The sequence below is a fragment of the Sinocyclocheilus anshuiensis genome, unplaced genomic scaffold (genome assembly GCF_001515605.1).
Source record: "Sinocyclocheilus anshuiensis isolate Anshui unplaced genomic scaffold, SAMN03320099.WGS_v1.1 scaffold145, whole genome shotgun sequence".
In the NCBI taxonomy this organism is placed as follows: domain Eukaryota; kingdom Metazoa; phylum Chordata; class Actinopteri; order Cypriniformes; family Cyprinidae; genus Sinocyclocheilus; species Sinocyclocheilus anshuiensis.
Genome location: NW_015537973.1, coordinates 443,642 through 470,075, shown reverse-complemented (window position 1 = coordinate 470,075; position 26,434 = coordinate 443,642). Strand labels below are relative to the sequence as shown.

The 26,434-nt window shown below is 37.1% G+C and overlaps 1 protein-coding gene across 6 annotated transcripts in view; it reads right to left on the bottom strand.

The window, feature by feature from the left end:
- LOC107670743 (serine/threonine-protein kinase DCLK2-like) overlaps window positions 1-26,068 on the bottom strand; it is a 62,476-nt gene extending 36,408 nt beyond the window's left edge. For 4 of the 6 annotated variants that reach the window (XM_016463471.1, XM_016463480.1, XM_016463488.1 and 1 more), the window contains exons 1-2: window positions 25,258-26,066; window positions 19,381-19,721 (exon numbers count right to left, since the gene is read on the bottom strand). In XM_016463471.1, coding sequence (XP_016318957.1) covers window positions 19,381-19,721; window positions 25,258-25,654 — 738 coding nt within the window. In that variant the 5' untranslated portion in view covers window positions 25,655-26,066. Of the gene's footprint in view, window positions 1-19,380; window positions 19,722-25,257 lie in introns of all 6 variants that reach the window. The other 2 variants (XR_001632118.1, XM_016463506.1) reach the window with 1 other exon arrangement.
- Window positions 26,069-26,434: the final 366 nt, after the last annotated feature.

Here is a 26,434-nt window from a genome sequence, read left to right as displayed (position 1 = left end):
AATATAAAAATGCCTACATGTCATAATGGATAGTCATTGCATGTATCAGAATTAGGCTACCTATTTGCTCGCGCACAAGCAGCTCCGTTTCATCTGTGGAGACGCAATCTGTCTTTGCACTTGCAAATTCCGCCGTGTAAATAGCAAATCTGCCATGGCACAAGTGCAACTGGCTCTTAAAGGGAATGGGAGATGAGACTCTGATTGGTTTATTGCACGTTATGCCCAAAACACACCCATTACTCATTAAGCAAATAGGGACAACTCTTTTAGACCATGCGCCGGGCACGCCAACCGTTTTCCCCATTGTTAAACTAGCAAAAGTGGATTTGGACACGCCCTAAGTGCACCTGCGCCGTGCGCTTTAGACCATGCACTTAGATCGTTAAAATAGGGCCCTTGAGCTCTCTTGTTTAATACAAAAGAAGCTGCTGCCATTTTGCGACGATTGTTTTGTACACTGTAATGGATTGTAAGATAAACTGCTAAGATTTTAAACATTTCATCTTAAATCAATATCTTTTATTGTCATAATTATCCATGTGGTGAAATGCTGTGTAATAAGTAGTATGACTGTACCATATTTCTTAATGTCCATCTAGTTTGAACTTGCCACTTGCTAGCAACTGCTTTCTTCACGGAAGCTTTTGTTTCAAATATTTCAACTCAAATCAATATGTCGTGTCTAATTATTTATTCTGCGATAACAACTGACTGGATGTACATTATCCCTTATTTAAAGAGCATCATTGCAAACTCTGGTACAATTGCTATGTTAGTGCAATTCATTTGAGCAGTGCCATTGTTGGGCACCAAACATGCAGAGAACCACCTTTTCAGTTCACTTTCGAACAAACTCTGGTGCAGTTTGAGCGAAATACAAATGGAACACAAACCAAAGACATCTAAACAAACCAAATATAGGACCAAGGTTATTTTCGTAAACGAAAACTAAAACTAAGACTAAAACGATTGATGAAAAAACAATTTCGTAAACTGAAATAAAATAAAAACGTCAAAATATTTGAAAAACTAAAACGAAACTAAACTAACAACAGTTATTGAAAAACTAACTGAAATAAAATAATAATTATCAAAAAGAAATAGACCTAATCGTTTTCGTAATCATTACGTTCTCACCCCTTGGCGGAAAAATATACAGCTGTGTGGAGGTTTAGGGAAATAGCCTACCTGTAATGGCGCATCACGCACATGGGGTTACCTGACGGAGAGACGCAAAGCAGTTTAAAGCCTACACGGGTCCTGTTTGGTAAACGCGCACCAGCAGTACTTAACAGAACACCCGACCCATTATCTGACAGCAGCACTAATTTAATTCTGTACCAGACGAGAACCGTTTGACATAAAGACCGCGAGTCGTCACCCGAACCGCACTCACATTAAATCTATTACATCAGGTTGGCAAGATTATTTATTTTATCATGTAACACAAGCAATCAAACCAACAAACAAAAATATGAATGAAACTAATAAAAACTCAACTGAATTTTATAGCAAATTTGAAAACGATATTAAAATAAAACTCATTTAAAATTTCAAAACTATAATAACCTTGTATAGGACATGATGTCCCAAGATGCAATCCTAAAAAGGACAAAATGCCCAAGCAGACCTGGTTCTTCTTCATAGGAGCTGCCCATTACAGCACGATACACTGACACAGTCAAAATGCACCATCTGACAAGTGCTAATTAAACATCACTGTTTCAGTCTACGATTTCGGCCCTGCAAACTATTTCATCTGAAACCAAAAAAATACATTTGGGCAACTCTGCATTCAGGCTGAGTAATATACAATGCGTCACTAGCAATACAGAAAAGAAACATTTTGAGAGTACATGAAAACACACCCACATACACTCGCAACCCGCAGTGGCAGTGGGCAAAATATGATGTCCGGATTTCAGCCCACTCCTCCACTCATGGAGGTGGGCAGCAAAAAACAGATGGTCCCAAAGTGGAGCTCCATCAAACACACACACACTTCTACATGGAACTGAGTGAAAGATCAGACAGATGGAGAGGAACACAGCCCCCTCTTCCCCTTCATGAGCCTGACACTGTACAGAAAAAGACACAAAAGGCCAAGAGAGAATTGCTCCAAGATCACTCTTCTACTTTATTAACATGATTCTAATGATAATGAGCTATTCAACAGCCGCTAATGGCAATGAGGTCTTTAAATATCCTCACTGCACACATAAAAAGACATCGCAACACAACTCGCTCCAGCATTTCAGCCTCTTTGAGCCACTGTTTAGATTCCTTAGCAAATTCAGCATTATTAGTATGATTTAAATGATTAGCAACATTATTTGCAAGTCACAATACTCTTGCTAATAATTTTAAAATCCCATTTTAAGCACAATTTTAAAGCAACCCCTTAAAGCAGTTCCCTCTGAATCACATACAATTCTGAACTGTAAGGAATCCACATGGCCAGTCAGTGGGATGTGTCTTAAGCAGTATCCCCATCAATCAGCAGATCAGAGGAGCATATGGGCCCAGTTGTTGGCCCGAGCAGAGTAACAGACTAAAGCCACACTGGGAGACTATTAAACATGCCTGAAACGTTTTAGCTGATATCTTGGATCTGTAAAATGAAGTAGTCTGGAATGGAGCCAAAAGTGTTTTGGTAAACTGACTGGTAGTAACACAAGATAACTATTTTTGTCAACCAAGGTTCAAGAGCGGATAAACTGTCAGGAAAGAGAGTGCAAAAATAGGACCTTTAGGAACAGCTTGTCACTAAAGCACCAGTTCTCAACTGGGAGCCTTAGCTCACTTCCAAGATGGCTTAAAATGATTTAAAATAAGACATACCAGCTAAAACTCAATATGCACGCTTACATTACATTTTTAATTTAATTAGTTACTCCAAAACATTAAATCATTCTCACTGTCCTAAAATACCTGGGAAAATGAGGGCTATGTAGACCTAGAAAGGTCTTGGAAATCATAAAATCCTAAAAAGTGGAAATGTACTTAACGTATATACTTTTTCTAGTTTTCTCAGGCTCTGAAATATGTTATTGGGTAGAAATATTTGTGAGCAAAAAAGGAATTGAAAAAAAAAAAACACTGTAATCACGGTAATCAAAAATGTAAACACTAAATAATATTCAGTTATTGAAACTTCTTGTAATATACTGCCATTCCTAATTTCTATAACGTTTTTAGAAGCAGAAGCACCATAAATATCTTAGGGGCCTTTCAGCAAGTTACACCTCCTATTCCCTTTAACATTATGCATAAATTTGTTTGTACCAATTTTGTAAAATGCCAAAATATGACATGGACAGCATGAAAAATACTGCAACGTGCAAATTTAAACAGTTATAACCATGTTATTGCTGGTTACCAGTATACTCAGGACATTTCCAAGCTCTCACCCTCAGTGCTCGCCCTCACGTCATTCCAAACCTGTGAAACCTATTAATTACAGATGAAGATATTTTGAAGAATGTGGGTAACTAAACAGTAAGAAGTCAATGGGAAACAGTAACTGTTTGGTTACCCACTTTCTTAAAATCTCTCAAATGTTCTTCCTTTATGTTCCAGATAAGAAAGTCAGTCATACAGGTTTAGAATGACATGAGGGTGAGTACATGATTCAGTTCATTTTTGAGTGAACTATCCTTTCAGCAACAATAGCATTTGTATAATGTTACTGATGTTGATCTTTCATCAGGCATTTTTCTTTATTTAAAATGCATTAGAACCAAAAATATTTAAAGAGAAGAAAGTCTTATCCTTAATTCATGGGATCTAAACTTCAAAGATCTTTTGTTAAATGATCCTTTGAACAGTAGTTGCCGTTGTTCTGTATAGAATTCAGAGTTTAACTGCACTATATTAGTAAGATCACGGTAGACACACGTAAAACTATATATGGTAGTTAGCCTATATGGTTTCTATACAATAATAACTAAATTACTAAAAGGGCAGTGCTTGGTTTAGAAGCTTGTAATTACCAGTTTGTATGGCATAATGTTTTTGAATTTATCTCCTCAAAGAAGTTTACATGGCCATGGCTGTTTTCAGCTATAGCTTCACCACAGAGCCTTTAAAGGAGTCATATGATGCAATTTAATGGCCAATCAGAGCCCACCTCGCTTTTCAGACCGATGAGCTTTGTAAAAATCAACACGTTTCAGAAAGGCGGGGCTTAGAGGAGAAATAATAATGTACAGTATGTGGAAAATAATGTGTTTTTTGAACCTTAAACCTCATAAACACATTTCATTACATCAAATACTCAAAATAATTTTCTTTTTAGCAACATCATATGACCCCTTTAATGTACTCATAACATACTAGTGTATTACACAGAACTCTGTATCGAATTTCTGTATCGTCTCACCGGTAAAGGTGGGGGTCTTGCAATTTTATATAAATTTGATTTGCCTGTTTCTGTAATCACCACACCTGTTATGTCTTCATTTGAGTGCCTTGTGATGAAAATTAATGGCAATACTCCTGTACTTCTCATACTTATTTATCGTCTTCCCAAGGTTAATTCTGTATTTTTTTTTCTGAACTTGCTGAATTGTTGACGTTGTTGAGTTCGAATTGTTCAGATATGCTGCTCATAGGGGACATAAATATACATGTTGATAATCCTGATTGTTCCCAAACAGTTAACTTTATGGATGTATTGGACTGTTTTAATTTCTTCCAGCATGTTTATTTCCCTACTCATAAATTTGGCCACACACTGGATTTAGTTTGTACTACGGGTTTTGACATTGATCAGCTTAGAAATGATGAACAATGTTTTAGTGATCATAAATTATTGACCTATGAATTTTCAACCTCTGCTTCTCTAAAGTCTACCAAGGAGCATGTCATAACTTTTAGGAATATCAAGAACATTGATTCCCAGTTGCTCTATAGCCTTGTTGCTGAGCTACCTGTGACTGATTCTGTGGACTGTTACAACTGTGCACTATCTTCTATTCTTGATATTGTGGCACCTTTGAAAGAACGAGCTGTTTCTTTCACTAGGTCATCCCCATGGTACACTAAGGAATTGTGGGCTCTCAAAGTTGAGGGAAGGAAGACTGAGCGATTATACAAAAAATCTGGTCTTACTGTCCATATCCATAAGTTGATGTTTGATGAGCAGCAGTTGAAGTATCATCTTACCCTTAATTCTACCAGAGAGGCGTACTACTCACATGTGATTAATGAAGGTGTTGATAATCCAAGAAAGTTGTTTAAAACAATTAACAGGTTTTTGAAGCCTCATAATCAAATCATTAGACCCTCTTATGAGTTGTGTAACAAATTCCATAATTATTTTACAGAGAAAGTTCAAGATATCTATAATTCCATGCTTGCTGGTTCTTCACTGCTGACCAATGAGTTTCATCCTACAAATTTATCATCAAATTTTTCAAATTTTGCGATTGTTAGTTCAGAAGATATTTTTAAATTAGTCATGTCTATGAATTTATCAACATGCCCTCTGAGGTTTTAAAACAGTGTGTAACATTCTTGTGCCCCTCTATTACTGCAATCATTATTAACTCTTTATCTACTGGAAAGGTTTCTTCAGCCCTCAAGCTAGCTGCCATTACACCAGTTCTTAAAAAGACTGGTTCTAATGTTGAGGATTTGTCAAATTACTGGCCTATTGCCCATCTTCCATTTTTAAATAAGGTTCTTGAACGAGCTGTTGCTGGCCAGTTACAGCAATAATTGTCCATAAACAATATCTTAGAACCTTTTCAATCTGGATTCAGATCAGGTCATAGCACTGAGACTGCTCTAAACTGGGTTACAAACGATCTTCTCATTTCTGCTGACATGGGGGCTTGTAGTATTTTACTCCTGTTAGATATTACTGCTGCTTTTGACACAATATATCATGCTGTCCTTGAAAGATTGCATACATGGTTAGGCAGCTCTGGTATTGCACTTGAATGGTTTAAATCTTGGGCCCTATTTTAATGATCTAAGCACATGGTCTAAAGCGCATGGCGCAATTGAGTTTAGGGCGTGTCCGAATCCACTTTTGCTAATTTAACGACGGGAAAAATGGTAGGCACGTCCGGCGCATTGTCTAAAAGTGTTGTCCCTATTCGCTTAATGAGTAATGGGTGGGAGCAATGACAACTGCATCAGTCTGAAACTAGCAAAAAACACTTGCGTCCCTTATTTTACAAATCACTTTCAATTTGTTCGTTTGGGGAAATGTCAATCTGAACCAACATTAGTACAGCAGTGTGTCCCGCAGGGGTCTGTGCTTGGGCCTATTTTGTTTAGTATTTATACGTTGCCTTAAGGTCAGATCATTCATAAGTTTGGGTTAGGGTTTCATTTTTTTGCCGATGATACTCAGACCTATCTATTAGACACGCATCCTAATCTTAATCTTGCCGTTACAAGAGATAAAAGCCTAGAAGCACATTAATTTTCTCAAGCTTAATGAGTCAAAAACAGAACTTTTATGTGTCGGCATTCCAACGGCTTTACATAAATTAAATAGTTCTAATGTGATTAATGCTTGTGACTTTGCTACCCCGTCCACCCAAGTACGCAATCTTGCCATTATTTTTGACCCTCAACTATTGTTTGATGCCCATATTAAAATGGTTTCAAAAACTGAATTTTTCCACCTAAGAAATATTGCAAGACTCCGTTCTTCTCTATCATTGCCTGATGCAGAAAGGCTTATTCATGCCTTTATCACATCGAGGCTTGATTACTACAATGCACTTTACGTTGGTCTCCCTGTGGTCTCCCTGATAAGTCTATTAAGAGATTACAATATATTCAGAATTCAGCTGCCCAGGTACTAACGTATACAACTGCTCATCAACACATTACTCCGGTACCGCATAACTTGCATTGGCTTCCTATTCAAGCGTATTGATTTTAAAATTCTGAATTCACAGGACTGCCCCTGCCTATTTATCCAGTTTAGTTGTCCCTTATACTCCCGCTCGCCCTTTGCACTCTGCTGGGTCGTGTATCCTTCAGCAGCCTGCATATAACTCTATGGGTCATAGAGCTTTCTGTGTCTCAGCTCCACAGTTGTAGAATGCTCTACCAGCAGGAATTAGAGATTATCCAACCTTGAACTGTTTTAAGAAATCTTTAAAGAGTAAAGATTTCATCTTTTTAAAACTGCTTACTGTAATTGAGTATGTTTTATATTGTTTATTTTTTGTATTGCTTATTGTTGTATACTATTATGCTTGTTGTAGCGCTTTGGGTTAAGAAAAGCACATGATAAATAAAATGCATTATTATTATTATTATTATTAATTGGTCAGGGGGCTTGTGCTGTTTATCAGTTCAAATTTGTGTGTGGATGAGACTGATCCAGATCTGCTTTTGCACTATGGCTGGCAGATGAACAGTTTAATTGGTTAGCTCTTTGTAGCAACAGCACCCAATATAGGGGGAAGGGGAGGTATCCCTCGTTTCACCGATTGGCCCACCGGGAACGTCCCGGTGCTCCTGATGGCAAGTAAATGCCTGGTGTTCATGAATACTAAAATAAACAAAAAGAGGCATGAGGCATGTGCAAAAACTGTCACCACATGTTGCCAACTTTCTAGTATTTTCTGAGTATTCTAAGCAGCTGCTAGGATGGTTGCCAGGCTGTTATGATAGTTGTTAGCTCTATAAAGTGACTGTATTGTTATAATGAACATTACAAATTTCTAAACAAGTCTCTTACTTATTTTATTTTAAGTTTCTTACAAGGTGTTCATTAAGACGTGTATTATTATGCTCCTCTAAGCCTTAAAGTACAGGCCTGTGCTTAGAGAAACCCGACAGGGTGCTAAGACTAATAACAACCCTGCTTTATTTGGCTGACAATAATGAAGGGTGTAAGAGCAGCACTGCTCTACATTGTGTCAAGACCGAAAGAAAGAAAGGATTAAGAAATAGAAAGCATATAAATGGGATGAGGGGATGAGCTTTATGCTCAAAACAGAGAAACACTATGGTACTGCTGATTGGGCTCTTATTTGACCAGAGATCAACGAAGAGGAAAAGACAATGCAACATCAGAGTATTAGCCAAGCGGACTTGAAGGGGAAGAAACAGAACATCACATATAGCTCCAGCACCAATTGCTGCTAATGTGCTGTTAGCTTTGCAAGCTATATCCTGTTTCTTTCAAGCTATATCGATTACTCAGAGGCTTTGAATGAGCTGGACCCTTCCAGGCTTAGAGGAGTTTGTCAACCATTAGCTACTAAAGCAGAGGAGGGGCAGTTAAGGAAAAAGGTTTTCCTCACAGCAGCCATTAATAAAGGATGCCATTAAAGGCAGTGTTGACAAATGAGCCTTTCACAGAGAAAATTCAGTTACAATTGTGTGTTCAGCAGCTGATAAGTTTAAAGTCATACATAATGAGGCGCTTCTGCTGCCAAGTCCAGTGGGTTCGAAATTAATAAAAAAAGATCAAGTAAAAAGTACAAAAATCATTCATCATCAGCTTCACAAGTCTTCAATATTGTACAAATACTATAGCAGGAAGAGGCACAGAATAGGCCATATTATTGTTTGTTTTTATATAGCCTACTATACAATTGTTATACTCACATACCATTCAAAATTTTGTGCTCAGCACAGTTTCTCTAAAAGACTTGGATACTTTTATTCATCGAATGACTGAAAGTGACAGTAAAGACATATATAATGTTAAATAACTTTCAATTTCAAATAAATGCTATTCTTATGAACTTTGAATTAAAAGCTTAAAAAGATGCATCCTGGTTTTCAACAGTTTTCAACATTAATAATAATAAATGTTTCTTGAGCACTAAGTCGGCATATTAGAATGATTTCTGAAGGATCATGTGACACTGAAGACTGGAGTAATGGCTTCTGAAAATCCAGCTTTGCATCACAGAAATAAATTACATGTTAAAATATTTAAATAGAAAACAGTTATTTTAAAATGTAAGCATATTTCACAATATTCCTGTTCTTACTGTATTTTTGTTCAAATAAATGGAGACTTGGTGAGCATAATTTAAAAAAAAAAAACATTTAAAAATCTTACAGGCCCCAAATCTTTGAATAGTACTGAATAATCAAATATTGAATAATATTAATAAAACAAGTTAATTTAGATGTTACCACATAAAGCACATTTTTTAGGTTACACAACAAAGCATTTTTACAGTGGAGCTATGAAAAATAAAGGCAGTCTCAGAACTCGGTCATCAAAAGTCTAATTGATGAGGACGAGGCGGAGAACAGGACATCAGCTTTCATTTATCACTGCGAAGAGATGAGCTGTCAAACCACAGTAACATCAGCACCAGGCTCTCCACGCTAAATCTGCTGCGTGGGACTGAGTCAATCAAAGGGCTTATCTGCTCTACAATATTTAATATTTGATTTTTAATTAAAATAAAAAATGTTATAATATTAATTTTATTATTTAAATAGTGTACCTGAATAATACTGGCAGAAAAAAATGGCTAAATTTGTGCTTGAGCAGAGTAACAATTTCATAGCATTCATTATAAGATTAGAAACATTAATAAACAACAGTCTGTTTCTGAGATGCAGCAGTCCTGAAACAGTTGATTTTTCCTAACAACAATTTTTAATTTATTTTATTTAATTTATTATTTTATTTTATTTTAAATTATTTATTGATTTAGATTTAACTAGTCCAAGTTTCTTAAAACCGAGATTATATTTGGTGTTTTGCATTATTTCTTTTCCAAAAATGTATGAGTGAGAGGAATTGGTGAATTTTTAAGAATGTGTAGAAACAAAAAAAATTATCTTTAACATCAGACAAATTTGCAAAATGCCAAAAAAAAGAAAGAAAAAAATAGAAAAGAAATGGACAGCATGCAATATAAAGTTCATGACCCATTCTGAAAACAACAAAAGCAGCCTATACCAGTATAGATTTAAACACGAAAAAAAAAAAAACATTTGTGACCCAGGACCACAAAATCAGTCTTAAGTCGCTGGGGTATATTTGTAGCAATAGCCAAAAATATATTGTATGGGTCAAAATTATCGATTTTTCTTTTATGCCAAAAATCATTAGGATATTAAGTAAAGATCATGTTCCATTAAGATATTTTGTAAATTTCCTACCGTAAATATATCAAAACTTAATTTTTGATTAGTAATATGCATTGCTAAGGACTTCATGTGGACAACTTTAAAGGCGATTTCCTCAATATTTTGATTTTTTGCACCCTCAGATTCCAGATTTTTAAATAGTTGTATCTCTCCCAAATGTTGTCCTATTCTAACAAATCCATACATCAATGGAAAGCTTATTTATTCAGCTTTCAGATGGTGTATAAATCTCAATTTCGGAAAAATTGACACCTAAGATTGGTTTTGTGGTCCAGGGTCACATTTTATTACTGGTTACCAGTATACTTTTAATAGTATACTTACCAGTATATGCTGGTCTACATGCAATAACCAACGTGTGTCAATAACAATTTCTCAGCATTCATGAAGAACATTAATAAATTATACTCTGTTTCTGAGACAAAGGGAAGCACCATCAGCATTGTTATTTCCTAACAGCCTTTTTTTGAGGTTCAACCAGTTCAAGTTTCTTAAAAACAGCATCATATCTGGTGCTTTGGATTATTTATTTTCCAAAAACATATGAGTGACAGGAATTGGTGAATACGTAGGAATGTGTAAAAATGAAAAATGAAAAATGACAACAAACAGGAAACTGATAGAGGTGAACAATGGGGCACGTGGAAATCCTTTTCTGCGCCCATCAGACTCACTTGATAAAGACTCCAGACTGGGCAGACAAAAACAAAAGAGGGCATTGAGATCGCACAGTGACCCCGGCTGGCACCACTGACACGTTTCTGGTCGTGTGCCAGCCCTGTGTCTCCTAGCGATGCCTGCTGGGTCTGGCGGGTCTGTCAGACAAGCCATAGACACGAGACACTTTCTATGTTGCCCGTTACTTACATGAAGAATCCACACAGGTTGTTTGTTATATTAATGCTGCATATGCAGATGGTGGTTTATGTTAATTAGAAGATAGGGAATGATTGTTATCCAGATTCATGCTACTTTATGTCTGACCTCAATTAGTCTTTTAATCCTGATCTTCCCTTAAAACAAGTGAAGCAAATAATGAGTAGGTCCTCATGTGCCTCAGAGCCACCTCAGGATGCCTCACATTTTTATATTGCAAGAAAGCAACTAAGCTACACTTGTTTTGTCTAACAATTCATTTAATTTGAAATATAAAACCTTCAGAGAGATAAAATCATAGCTGATTTAATTATACCTGCTCTGACTGTGAGGTAAAATATGGGTGATTGACAGGTCAAAGAGATTATGTTAGACATCTCAATAAACCCTGGTGGACAGACTAAAAAGTATTGAAACAAACAAAGTGTCCTATTTCCTGCTGTGAGTTGATGATCTAATGTGATTTAAAAGACCTGAAGACATGTGGTCTGAAGTCTGTTATCTCTGCTATCAGATTGTATCATATTTCAGTTTCTTGTTCACATGATTCTGTCATACAAACATAAAATGCTGTAATGATTTTAGTATGCTAATGTACTCCAGGCCTACATGTCAATCACCAACCCCCACTGTCCATCACTCCCGACATATACACAGCACCCATTTCAGACATTAAAACACTCTTATTTGCACTTTTCCTCCATCTATGTATCTCTGTCAGTGCTGGACATGGCTATGGTTAGGGGTGGGTGGTATGCTCAAAATTCTATTTCACGGTAACAATATATTTCACGATATAGTTATTTATATATGTAGTTATACTGAAAATAAACTAATAGATAGATAGATAGATAGATAGACCACACTGTAAGTCTGTCTATGAGTACATTTTTACTTTAACTTGATATTGCTTTATTTGTCCTAGTTTATTTCATTCTAGGTCACTTACAGTCATTGCAATGCAGACTTTATAGTAAAGTCCTTATGCTCCAGGATGATGTATTAATTTTTAGACTCTTATTAGAGTACATCTAAGGACCACTTATTTTTTAGCTTCCGTTCATGTCTGCAGCTTTGCAAATCAGATCCCTTTTCAAGTATACGCTGAGATTACTGGATTGGGTACAAACATATGTTTGGCGCATAGCATAACATTCATATTTCTCATTCCTAAGCAGATTTCAGAAAGATTAAGGTCTTAAGATCTATAAGTGTTTCACCAAATGACTTGAAAAACCAACAGAGCTCTAATCTTGTGTTTTAAAAGTGACTTTTAAAGTGACTTCAATGAGGAAGAGGTGGAGGCAGCAGGGTGCATATGGGTTAGCAATGATAACTTAAGTGTCTGACCCCTCTTCCCAGCCTCTCACATGCTACCTCCCCTCTGCAGTCTCCCTGGAGACTGACTTGCCCTCATGCAGATTTATAAAACCATTATGGAGGGTCTATTACCATGTCATTGGTTGCTATTATCAGCTAATCACAAAGCACGCAGCTGGGAGAAGACGTAATGCATCTAACATCTAGGCTAATACATCAAAATTGGTTTTATTTACTTATTACTGATTTGGCAACCCAAATGTGAACTCCTGCCAAAGAAAGTGCGGCTTCTTTCTCTCCATCTGCTTCTGTGGTGTAAAACCAAGCAAAGCTCTTTGGGAAAAAAAAGAAAGGGAAAAGAGCGATTGGCATTCATGGAGTTGGATGTTAAGAAGCGTATCTGACTGAGAGAGTCTTGTGTTGGCTAGTACAGATCCGCTAGCCCCCCTAAACGCGGCCCACACCTGCCAGCTGCACTTTAAATCCTCCAGCCGTTAGGTTCAATTACAGCAGAGTTGGATGGAGTCGCAGTGGGGTGTCTACGCCACAGCATCCCCACCCCCACCTGCCGGGAATTAGGCTCGGAATGCTCGGAAGCAGATGGCATCCAGTGGCTATCATGTTAACATGCATGTTACCCCTAAATATTCATAATTTAGCCTTTGATGGACTTTCTTTGATTTCAAGGTAATGGATAATTCTCAGGCTCAGATGGTTTTTGACTCTGACTAGAGAGGTATAGCTAGGCAAGGCTGTGGTTTTGTCTTATAATAAGTCATAGAAAGGCTTTTAAAACAATTATATTGATAGTTTTTGTCTATAATGGATAAGACCACCTTCATTTTAGATACATGAAGCCTCTCTGTTTTGCAAATTGAAAACGTTAAGCAAATTGCAAAAGTTAATATAGCTGTATAGTATTATATATATATATTATTATTATATTTAATATTCAAAAGCAAGACTAAAGACATTCATTTTTCTATTTCAAATAAATGCTGTGCTTGGGAACTTTCTATCCATTTAAGGGGGGGGGCGCTGTTAAAAAATTGGATTCTCTTGCTAAACATGGCCAACATTTCGGACGTATGATGGAGTATTTCTGTGGCAAATACACTCATCCTGGGTTCGTATAAGTTTCGGAAAGTTTTTTTTTGAGCATGTCCCTTCATGACGTCATGAATTGCTAAACATGGCCAAAGTTTCAAAAAACGATTTGGACATATGATGGAGAATTTCTTGACCAAATACACTCCTTCGGAAGTTTCGGAAAGTTTTTTTGGAGCATGGCTCTTCATGATGTCATGAAGGGTGGAATTCATTGTATGGGCACTTCTCCAAGAAGAGTGTGCACACATGTCAACAAGAGCGAGAGTGTCGGCAGTGCTGCACAGGACATGCTCAAGAAGAATATCTCCAAAAAAGTGTGGTTTTGGTTATAAGGTAACCTTATTCAGCTTCCCAAAGAACCCAGTGTTACGTGAACAGTGGATGCAGTTTGTTTTTCTGGGGAAGCAACGGAGTTTCGCAAGTGTTTTGTTTGCTCCCGTCATTTTGGTAACGAATGTTTTATAAACAAGGCCCAGTTCGACGCTGGATTTGCACATCGTTTGATACTGACAAATGGAGCAGTCCCAGAGATAAAAAATCTCGGTCATGATTTGGAAGTGCGGGCTATAAGTAAAACTGCATTACATTTTGGTGTTTTGTTGGCAGTTGGCACGCAAGTGCTCGTGACTCTTTAGCTCCACCCACGGCATGCCTCCAGGAGTTCGGCTGTTTTTGGAGAGAATCGTAAAGCTGCATCTTTCTTTTGTAAATATGATAAAACTAAAGACGGAGATAAAATGGAGATGGAGATATAAGGGATGGTTTACTACTCTATAGGTACTCAAGATTAACATGAGCTTGGATGAAACTGTGTGTTCTGTTCCCTTTAAAGAATCCTGAAAATAATGTATTATGGTTTCCACAAAAATATTAAGCAGCACAACTGTTTTCAACATTGATAATAATAAGAAATGTTTGAGCAACAAATCAGCATATTAGAATGATTTCTAAAGGATCATGTGAGACTGAAGACAGGAGTAATGGCTACTGAAAATTTAGCATTGCCATCAAAGGGATTTTAAATTGTAATAATATTTCATAATATGTTTTGGTCAAAATATTCTTACAGACCCCAAACTTTTGAAAGGTAGCGTAAATACATAAAATATATACAGTGCATAAATAAATAAATCCCAGCTAATATGACCCTGCCCAATATGGGTTCTTGGGCTTCAATTCTCTTTAAGCCACACTAGCGATATCTTCAGAAACAGTCTAGTTACACTATATAATCTGGAGCAGGGGATGTCCTTTTCATCTAGTGTGTTCGCAGCTGTGCATTGAGGACATGCCACCTCTAACTCTTCACAGTCCTACTGAGGGCATACCAACTGTAATCACATATGACATGCAGTAATGCCTTGCTTGAACCATCCAAAAAACTCTCAAGTAAACACAGTTCCAAAACAAATGATGCCTCTTGTGCATCTACAGACATATATACTGTATATAGTTATATACACACACACAAACACACTCATCCCATGAAAGCAATAAGATGAGTATTGAGTGTGTGAGTAAGCAGCTTACATGTAAGACAAGTTTCATCTAAGTCAGTCAGATGGATTTGCACTGCATTTTGATCTAGTTGGGTGTTTCTTGGAACCTTATTATTGGTGTCTGCAAATATAAAGTTCCAATCTGAACGCTTTAATGTTTTTTTTTCTTCTCATCCCATTTCTCATTCCTCAGTTGTAAAGAGATTCATCAAAGACGTTAATCTTACTAAGGCTAAGAAAAGACACACAGTGAGAGTACAGCAGCACTGGGCTATGTACAAATGCCTCATTACTATGATTACTGAGGTGAGCACACAAGGTAATCTGTAGAGAAATGCATGAGTGGACCAATTTATGTACAGTAGAGCATATTCTATAAATATAGTACACTTTGGGGTCCCATGACTACATTTAAACCATTCGAGGTACAAATAAGATCTATTAGGCATGTAAAAATACAATACAAATGCTAATAAAAAATGACCTAGAACTGAAAGATGCTACTTTTAAACCAATAGATAAAAACACAACAAAATATATTTCATTTATTTTATCTTGACTTCGTCTTGTGATCTAAAAGTAAAAAATCCCATTTGCTGTTGTTAAGATTCATAAAATGTATCTTCAATACAAGGGATATTCCTGAAATGTCTTAAAGACATGGGTATCACTGCAGTGCTATCCCATCATATATTTTTAATGCTTATCGGTGACAAAACATGCTATTTGTGTGTGTGCCAGGAGCTACTTCCACTGAGCCACTCACAGACATTAGGATTCCCTGTGCTGCATGGTAGATGACTTGCTCTTCCCAATCATAGACAGCACTAAAGCCCACATATATTAGTGGCAAACTGCCATTGGCTGCTCAATCTCAGCTACATAAATCAATGAATAATGTAGAGCACTTTGGGCTAAAAGTCCACTTGACAGGTTGAGACTGTCTAACATATGGTTCAATTTAAATGTTTTCTACAAATTAAGTCTACTCTGGACATTCCAACCTTTTCTAAGATATAATAATAATAATAATAATAATAATAATAATAATAATCATCATCATCATCATCATCATCATCATTAAAGGCTCAATGGGAATTAGTTGCAGAGCTGTGGTGCTAACCAGGGTTATGGCATTGTTAAATTTGTGGAGGTGAGAGTGCAACCAGACTTAAATGCGGGCATTAAGTATGATTATAAGAGTGGAAGGTCTTATTCAGAACAAGTGAAAATATAGATGTGAATGTCTTTAGCATAGCAATAATAACTGAGACCGGATGTGACTACGAGGGAGCATGTAAATATTGAAACGAAAAGGGCCAAAAACAGAGCCCTGCGGGACCTCTATGATGGTTCTGTTTATTAATTCGCAGGGTCTCAAAATGACTATTACTTCCACCAATATCACACACCCAAATAACAGAGGATGAGGTGAGTGACTTATTTCAGCCACTTTCTCAGATAAATCCAGCCTGAGACATTACCATAAAAATTCTACATTCACCTTTGTCAGGCAATTCTTGGAGGGAGTTTTGCATAATTAAGGCAGATCAAGCCGGGACAGACTTCAAATATGCGAATGAGTTCTCTCACTAAATTCCAAAGAGATTCACGGTGGTTGAGAGGCAGCCAGGAGCTTTCAATATACAATTCACCACTGACATCATCAAGACGCATCAGCTATCCAGGCGTGCTTTTTGGATGAGAACAGAAGGGGATAATTCCCCTGCCCCCAAAAGATTTCTGCATGAAAATCCTTCAAAATTTCTTTGTGTTCCACAGAAACAATGAGTATTCTTCATTTGCTGAAAATCCACATTTATATTTTTAGGAAACAAAAGCTATATTGTCTCAAAGATTAAAAGATGAGTAAACAAACACAGAGGAGCACACAGATAGATGAAATGCTACATATACAGATGAAAAGAGAAGGTAATACTCGAATAGTCTTGAATACTGTCTCTGCTGGAAAGACCATGGCTGAATGCTCAGTGTTCCTGCCATTACCAGAATACAAAGGTCAATTGTGCTTTCTGTCAGTAATGTCTGGTCCTGTCTATTTTCTTTCAGATACTACTGTAAATAACCAAAGTATTTTGATTACTTCTAATTAAGTATTTCATTTACCAAGATAAAATATCAATGAATGATGTAAAGCTGCAACAGAATCCAACACATTTATTTACTTGACACTTTGCTTTACTTAGAATGAACTGCAGATTGGTTTAGCCACATAAATGAAATGAGAATTACTTGTTTTAGTGTCCTAATAACCACAGAGGTGACGAAAGACATGCCCCATCTGGATTTCCCGTCTGGGCTGGTTAAAGCACGTTCAGAATTAAAGAGGGTTCAGGTGGTCATTACCAGCTCCTGATGTATAATTCTGCACTATCTATACGACAACAGCTCAGATCATTATTTGAGAGTCCCTTGAGGGTAGCATCACTGAAGCGTTCACATTTATTAAAGGTGATAAAACACTAAAAGTGTGGCCTAATTTTTTCCAGGACAATGCTCTATTGGAGCATCCAAGGAAAAAGGAGAAATACAGTGAGAACAGGAAGTTACAAACTTCACCTCTTCTTCACCTCACAAGTTATAGACTTAACTTGCTTATACTTAGGGCTGATAAATAGGACTGATAAATGTTGACTTATAGAACAGAATAAAAACCAACTAATCTGCTGATATATAATCAATATATCTGCAAATTTCTTATTCTTATTCTTTCTTAAAGGGGTCATATGATGCTATTTTAAAGATCATAATTGCATCTACTTCCGGAAGGCCAAATAAAGTGCTTTTGCTTTTGCACTGAAACACACAGCGTCTCCCTGACATGGCTGCATCAACACTACTGCTGTTCCTGAAACCACGCCTTCTTTCTTTGCGTGCACATTTGGGCGGCATTATGCTAATATTTCCACATAGTGACGTAGACATGTGGGGGTGTGTTAGAATGAGCCGTTTTAGGTAGGCGTGGTTGACTCTTAACTTTTATAAAGAATATCTCTTTGGATTTGAGACTTTAGTCTTTGCAACTTTACAGATCTTCTTTATGCACCAAGAGCTTGTAACACTCCAAAGAGAAAGGAAAACTTGAAATCGCATCATATGACCCCTTTAAATGTATGAAAATCATCTCCAGAGATGACTTTTTTTTTTTTAAATCCCAGATTTATTGCATGAGCAGGTCATGAAAAGATCGATTTTAGACTAAAAATACCTAAATGTCAAAATCTCAAAAAACAATTAATGGCAAAACATATGCGTGCTTGAGGCAAATTTGTTCCTATGAGGAAAGGGACTGTCATGTGAAATTCAGTCTTCAATGGTTTAGTTGGACTGACATTTTGAATCTTGCTATTCACTAGTGTCTATGCAACCATACGTCTAAAATAAAAAAATGCTGTGTGTAGAGTTTGTAGAGTCTTCAGCATAGGAATAAAAAGTTATAGCTCTTCAACGTAACGATGTAGTAATGATATTATGCCAGAGCAAAAATAATAGGCCTATGCTGGTTTCCTATGGTTTCCAGACAATTCCAGAGCTTAAATCACTCACACAACATTCAGATTAACCCTTAAATGCATACCTCGGGTCTTTAGCGACCCGGGACATCATTCTCTACCCTCTCTCTCTCCTTAATTTTTTTAAGTTAGATATCAACTTTCTTAATATTCCTCAATCTATTAATTATAAACAATATAACAAGAAAAAAATAGTAAAATATAAAAGAATGCCAGTTTTCTGATTAATCTTTTGTAAAAAGTGTATAGGGTCGCTAGAGACCCGAGGTATGTAATATCTGATGACTCAATTTGTGCAATGCATCTTTTTTCCTCAAGGTGGCACTGTTTGATACACAATGATGACGTGACGTTTCACTCATAATTACTGCAGGCATAAAACAAACGAATAGCAAAAATTGAAGTGGTTTGAATGGCTTTACTGCAGAGCAATTACTATACGCAATGAAATATAAATGTCACTGTCATTTGATGCTGGATGTGGTGAATAAGCTGCCAGTGATCAAAATATTGAATATGAAGTCATTGAAAATGACAGTTTTGAGAATATGGTTAAAATCGTGAATATGAGCCAGATGCTGGATGTACTGTGGAAGTGCGCTCTGACGATGACAGCGATGGTAAAATCATCTGCTCAAACTGAACCCTTTAAGTTTCAAAGGTAACGAAATATGCTTTATTTTATTCTTCTGTAATTGTTCTTAAAATATCAAGAGAGTTTTTTGCTATTGCAGCAGTTAGAGGTTCATCCATGCTGCTGGATATATAGGTCCGGGTCGCTAAAGACCCGAATATGTAATAATGATTGGCGAAACATTCATGCATTTAAGGGTTAATGACCTTGTTTGAAACCATAGGGGCCATTTCAACCCCCTTTGGGCTTTAGCTAATATCTTTATTTAAATCATTTTATTAAATGACTTTTTAGATCTAACACTTACTTGTTTGCCCTCCAGAGTATAGAGTCTTTTCACAGCGCCAGAATCCAGTTTAATGGCGTCAGTGATGTCCGTGAGCACCTGCTCAAAGCAGTGAGCCGTCTTCTTATTCAAGAGGATCCGGACAGCTTTACGGGGTTTGACACCACTCCTGATGACTGTCACCAGCTTGGGTTTGATGAAGTCTTTGCTCTCTCGATCTCTCAGCTCGTTCTTTGATGTGGTAAGGGATGGCAGCGAGCGGGATGTGCCCGTCTTCACGTTGACTGACCAGTTGGGATTGAGATTCTTAGTGTAGTCCACTTTACGGTATGGTTCATTGGAAGCACACACATAGCTTTCACCTGCCAAGAGGAGAATAAGATGAATGGAATTGTTTTGTTCAAAATGCTTCAAAATGCAGATATAGGTCTTCAGTTATGAATAAAGTACTTTACTGAAAACCTAAATCATTAATTTATTTCCAAATGCATTTTTGACATCATGATTGGAGGTAAAACGTGATTTTAGATATTTATGAAGTAGACATATAAATACTGTAATGAATACGGCCTATTTTTACTTTATTAAATATTGATTAAAATTTCAAACAATATAACATTTATTCTAATGAACCTGATACGAAAGCCCATTTTTTGCAGTGAAACAAAAAAAAACAGGTAATTTTGAGCTGAAGTTTAAAATAAGAAGTAAAAATTATGTCAAAAAGTGACAAAATTGCAGCTTGATACAGTTTGGGAATATAACACCACCATAATAAAAAAAAAAATTGCAATTATGAGAAAGTCGCAACTGGGAGATATGAACTTACAACTGTGAGAAATAAAGATATAAAGTCAAATTGTAAGAAATAAAGTCTTATTGTGAGATATAGAGCCATATTTTCGAAAAAATATAAAGTTACAGTTCTATATACTGTATAGGCATAATTGTAAGATATGAAGTCTTGAGTAGTATTTTTGAGATATAAATTTGCTATTCTGAGATATTGCAATTTTGAAATGTAGAGTTGCTATCATTTATTTATTAATATATATATATTTTTTTTTTTTTCCCACACTGAGGATATATATATATATTTTTTTTTTTTTTTTCACACTAAGGAGGATACATGCTTCTATAAACCTCAGCATCTCATAAAAAAAAGTAAATATAATAATATACTGCCATTATAAATGTACATCTAAGATAACCAGAGACTGCAAAGGGTTGGGTTGAATAAAAACACACGTAGCCCATCTGTGACCCCAGCTCTTCCTCTCTACACTTTTCAGCTGTGGTTTTGGACAAAGTCCAAGGCAAAGTATTTTCCTTTTTGCAGGAATTCCAATCGAACTGTTAGCAAGTATGCACTCCCATTCCCATAGCTATACTTCACAAACCAAAAGGCCATATAAATGAATACCACATGAAATGTTATTTCCCAAGAAACGTTGCATAATTTTTTTTATTATGGAGTTCATTATGAAATGTTAACATAACTAAACATCGGCTTGTCTGATAGACATTGCGTTAAATACTTAAAACCCATGAAAGTGTGTGCAACAGCATAAAGGCCATGCTTGTTGCTTATGTGTGATGATGGCACATCTTGGCACTACAGCAGAGGCAGCTGGTCTAAATATGGAGCTTTATCATCCTAAGGAGCGCAGTGCTATCAGGACAAAAGACATGCTAGTGTATCAAAAGAGGACAAACAACCCTTGAAACCAAACATCCCCTCCTGCTCCCTCCCTACCTCAGAGAAAACATGTCTGAATGTCACATTTACAACAGTTATGGCTTCTGATGAATTAACAGGAAACACATTTGTCAAAAGCATGATCAGCAATACATTAAAGTCATTTCAAAATCAAAATGAATTTGTGTGATATATTTTGTATGCCATTTAAAAGTCGTATGGATTTGGTTAGTTCTATTCCTCTGCTTTGAATTGCCAAGATATTCAGTATAACATCACTCTTCCTCACATGATTTTGCTTAATGTTTGCTGAGCAGTGTAAGCTTTATGGTGGTAAAGTGATTCTCATGTTAAGGTCGAGGGGTCAAGATGACATCAAGAGTTGAAAATGTGACATTCATTTGGAGGCCGAATTCCACTTCACACACCTCATCATGAACTTTAAGGTGAGACAGACACTCTGAACTAGAGCAGTCTTGAGGAATGTAGAACATATGCACAAATATGTTTGAAGTGCTTCTCTTCAAGTCCAGAGCTGCATTTCTGCAGAGCAACTTTAATAAAAAATTATATTCAAATACCTTTGAACAAGTACTGACCCTTGATCTGTAAATCTTTACAGATCCAATTCAGTTATAAACAGTGAAATAAATACCTTAATGCCACTTACATTTGAAGTTTATAACATCACATAGAAACACAAGATGTTTGAGTCCAGATTAAACATTTTTTGAGAATATATTTAAATGTCAAACAGGAAAAAAATTAGCAAACAATGACCATGAAATTATGGTAAGTGACATCACTCTTAGATATGCATGCTATGCACACCAAACTATTTAGCTTCATTACATAAACACTATCTACTCAGAAAATAAATATTATATATCAAGTATATCAAGAATATCATCTGAATCTGAACAGCAAAGTCTACATCCGAAATTTTTAAATTATATATATTTCTCATCTTAGTAACTAAGACAGACAACTGAGAACAGATCACTCACCTATAGTGTGAATGAAATGTTTGTTTATTCACATGAGAGTACGAAAAGATGTGTGATATAATGGTCTGTGAGCTTTGATGCATTTATAATATTTCAGGTTTCGCGTGCAATCCAAATTAAAACAATGAGTCAAAATTAAGAACTATTAAAACTAAAACGGTGAAAACAAAACCCAAAACACCAAGCAACAGAAATGTCATGCATGCAACTATTTTTAAATCATTTTCAGATAAATAACTAACAATTAATACTAGGGCTGCACGATATATCATTTCAGCATCGATATCGCGATGTGCGCATCCGCGATAGTCACATCGCAGGATGTGCGATGTTTAGTATAGGCTACTGATCGTTATATTTATACTGATCGTTTTCTTTGCTCACACACAGACACGGTGTCTACACTGGACGCGACAGCTGTACAGAGATACCCATTTCTAAATACATTTAGTAGCAGAGCTACTGCACGCATCTTCAGTGCTGGAAATCCGTTTATCCTTTGTTGAAACTTCCGCGTCGTCGCCGAAAGCGCGGGTCACGGTCGCTTAGCAACAGCAGACTCCACGAAAGCAAGCTCCCGAGCACTTTGGAAAGGAGAAAGCGGCGCGGCTGGCGTTTTCCACTCGCGACATGTGAACGGCCCCAAAGTCTGTCTACACCGGACGCGACGCGACAAAGCGACCGTTGCATATCATTTGAACTTTGTATCAGTACGTCATAAACGAGGCATCAGTTTACTGTCGGGGATTTGTCGTGTCGCGCCGCGTCCAGTGTAGTCAGTCACACAGCATCACTGATTAAAATGGGTTCATAATCATAGTATTTTGTCGCGCCGCTCGCGCCCGGTGTAGACACGGTGAGAGCCACGCAGATGTATGTGAACACTGAATTCTGTTCACTTCTGTGTCTATTTGTGCCTGAAATACTGTGCTCTTCAAGTATCCTTGTAAACACAGTTGCTTATGGCTTAGGTGAAGGCAAACAATTGAGAAAGAAAATGGATGTGTAACAGTATATTGGTTCACAGCAGTTTAATGTTCCTGTTGCTTTCCCTGTCATGAACGTCAATCAAACAACAAAACACAAAGAAAAATCACTTTTGTAGCTTTAACAGATTTATTAGATTTAATTTATAGTGAAAACTATGCAGTGTTATTTTACATTTGATTATTCAATTTCTGTGCCTGAATACTGTTAGACTTACCTGACAAAATATAAAGCACTGCTTATTTCATTTGTATCTTTGTTCTGTTATTTATCTATGCTTGTAATTTGTTTATTTCCTATGCTGATTTACTCGCCTAAAAATCACCCCAATCACTGATTATTTTTTTCCCAAATAGAGCTATTGAAGTCATCTGTTTTTTTTTTTCATATCGCAATGTGAGTTTTTTCCAATATCGTGCAGCCCTAATTAATACTCATAAATCATTAAGATTATGGCCAAAGTTTAGTTCCACCACTGACCCAGAACTACAATCATTCTGCATAAACATCATTGTTCCGGCCACTGGATCATGAAATCTCAATTTCACTCAGTTTGCCTCAGAAATAGGAGGGAGGGGCTCCCAAGACACTGGGCTTTATTAAGCTGAGAAATTAACAAAAGGCTAATTAATCAAGTAGACTCCAGATGGGGTCACTATTACTGATGATAAACTGACTCAAAATCAGATGTCAGCTATTTGACATAATATGTGTTGGAAAACAGAAATATAGTAATACTGATGTCATTCACATGGGACTCAGATGTGGACTGGAACCACTGGGGTTATGAACCCTCCATCGCCCTCTCATAACCAGTACTGCCTTGATGTCCAGATGGGACCCTTATGTGCCCATCATTCAACAAAGTGTGGTGGGCCAGCACAATAAGCAGTATCAGTAGTAGCTACTGTCAACACTCCAACGTAGATGCCTTTTGCTGGCGATCTTTAGCAAATAGCATTCAAAGCTTGGATCATGTGCGTGTAAGACTTTACACAGATTTGTAACACAAAAGAGAACTAAGCCAACCCTCAGTCAGCGTGAAGAGATGCTGAACTCGGCACTTCAAATGCAAAGCACTTGTACAATTGCATCGAGCAAACACAGAGCCACATTCTGCATCACAATCTCACATGCTGGACCAAAGCAGCTGCACTTGTGCTTGCACACCAATTTAGTAAAATATATATTTGTGTTTAGAATAACATGAATTCTTTAATTATGCAATGAATTCTGCATTCAGTTTATTGTTGAAATAGCACAGAGCAATAACAACAAGGTCTGTAATTGGGTTGGTTTTTATGACAGTCAAGTCTAAATGCTATAACATGGCAATATACATATAAAAAAAATATATCCTAAGAAAACATTATTTACATTTTGTTAAAGTAATATATTCATACTTATTTCTTGTGATTGAGTACTGGCTTTGAATGACCAATGGGAGTCAAAGCAATAGTTCACTCCCCAAAAATGGCAATTGTGTGATTGTTTACTCACTCTTATGTTGTTCCAAATGGCCTTCCCTTCTATGGAATACAGAATGTATTTTGAGGATATTTATGACTCAGTGTTTTTGTCCATATACTGAAATTCAGCTCGGTCCAGTGGGCCTTAAGCCCTCTGACTTTCATTATATTGACAAAAACAGCTAAAACATATTCTTTTCCTTTCTGTTGATGGATTGACTTGAGACTATGTCTTAATATACTATTCCATCAGCTGATAGTGAATTAAGTAAACATACAGTAATCTTGGTTAAAACTTTGTTAATTACTGCTATCATGTTTATCATGCATGGCTTGCAATGTTTAAAGTTAACAAACAGCTACAGTGAGAAGACACTCTTCATATTATTATTATTATATTACCTTTACTGGTACATATTATTAATTAATTGATTTATTGAGATATGAATAAATGAATGAATGTATTTGCAATATATAGCACAACCATGCCAATAAAATACTGGAAATTGCAGGGTGAATTGAAAATCCAGTGTTTATGTGTGTGAGAGACTTAATTGGAAAAGTTACCTACACTGACTTGCCATGTTGCAACATTGCAAACAATGCACCCTTACAATCACTTCACTAAAGTATGATAATAGCAGTGGTGCTTTACTGGATGTTACATGGGGAAAAGAATTTGAAGTGCCTGTTGTGTCTATTTAGACTTTGGCACCTGTACAATCTTCAACCTCACCTTCTAGTAACTCATCCAGGCTGGTGATCTTCTTCCCCCCTTCCATAGCATAGATGTTCCGGACTCCTTGCGGTAAATTCACATTGTCCGAGAGGGAGCGGGTGAGCTCCATCAGCAGCGCATCGAAGGATCTGAAGCGGTCACTGGACACCGCGTACACCAAGCCCCTGAAGTACTTATCACCGTTCCGATAGAAGCGAACTTTTTTCGCTTTCCTCTCGGAGGTGAGCGACTGCAGTGTGCGAGTGCGGTAGAAACTACAGTGCGCACTGTGAGCGGGACTAGGCATGAGCCCGTTACCCCGCGAGCCGGAATGAGAAGCGCCACTGCCCCGCGGGGACCGGTGACTCTTCTCGCGCTCCTCGAAATGCTCCCACTCGATGCTTCTGCTGGACATGTTGATTTCCTTGAAGTCAAAGCGCGGATCCTTGAATAAATTAGCTTGATTTGTGCTGTTGTTTCTGCGGGTTGTTGTTCGTGTTATTTTTCCTTCTAAGGACTTTCAACCTATGATACGCATTTTCTGTAGTGAATCAGTTCAAATAAAGACCAAAAACCGTTCTCTTCAACTTTTTATACAGCTAAATAAAGAAGTTGTTAAAATATATATTACGAGAAATAAAAGGTTGTGAAAGTCCTAGTGGTCCACAAATCCAAGAACTGTACAATTCAAGGACAGACGCTATAGTTGAGGTGAGCCCCGGTCATGATGAGATGAGACTGGCAGAGCTGTATGTGCGCATGCTGGACACGCGTGACCTTCCGCGGTTCTCTTCATCCCTCCACTGGCACTCAATCAGGCCAACACTCACCACACACCTACATGAAAGCGACGGAGGAGAGGACAAGTGCTGCTCCTCCTCAGGGTCCTAAAACGTCAATTTCTCTCCAAACGCAGTGGTTCTGCGTGGCCCACTAGGGGGCCTCAACCTTCAAAGGGGTCAAAATAACTTAAAGGGATAGTTCACGACAAAAATAGAAAAATACAGGTTAGTTAACTCACGTTCAGGCCATTCAAGATGTAAGTGACTTTTTTCTTCAGTAGAAGAGTAAAGATTTTTAGCTGAAACCATGGTCCTTCCTGATTTATAAACTGCAAGTCACTATAGCTATGTTTCCATCACCCTGTTTTTATGCGCATTTTGAAGTGTCGCATCCGAAACGAGTGACGGAAACG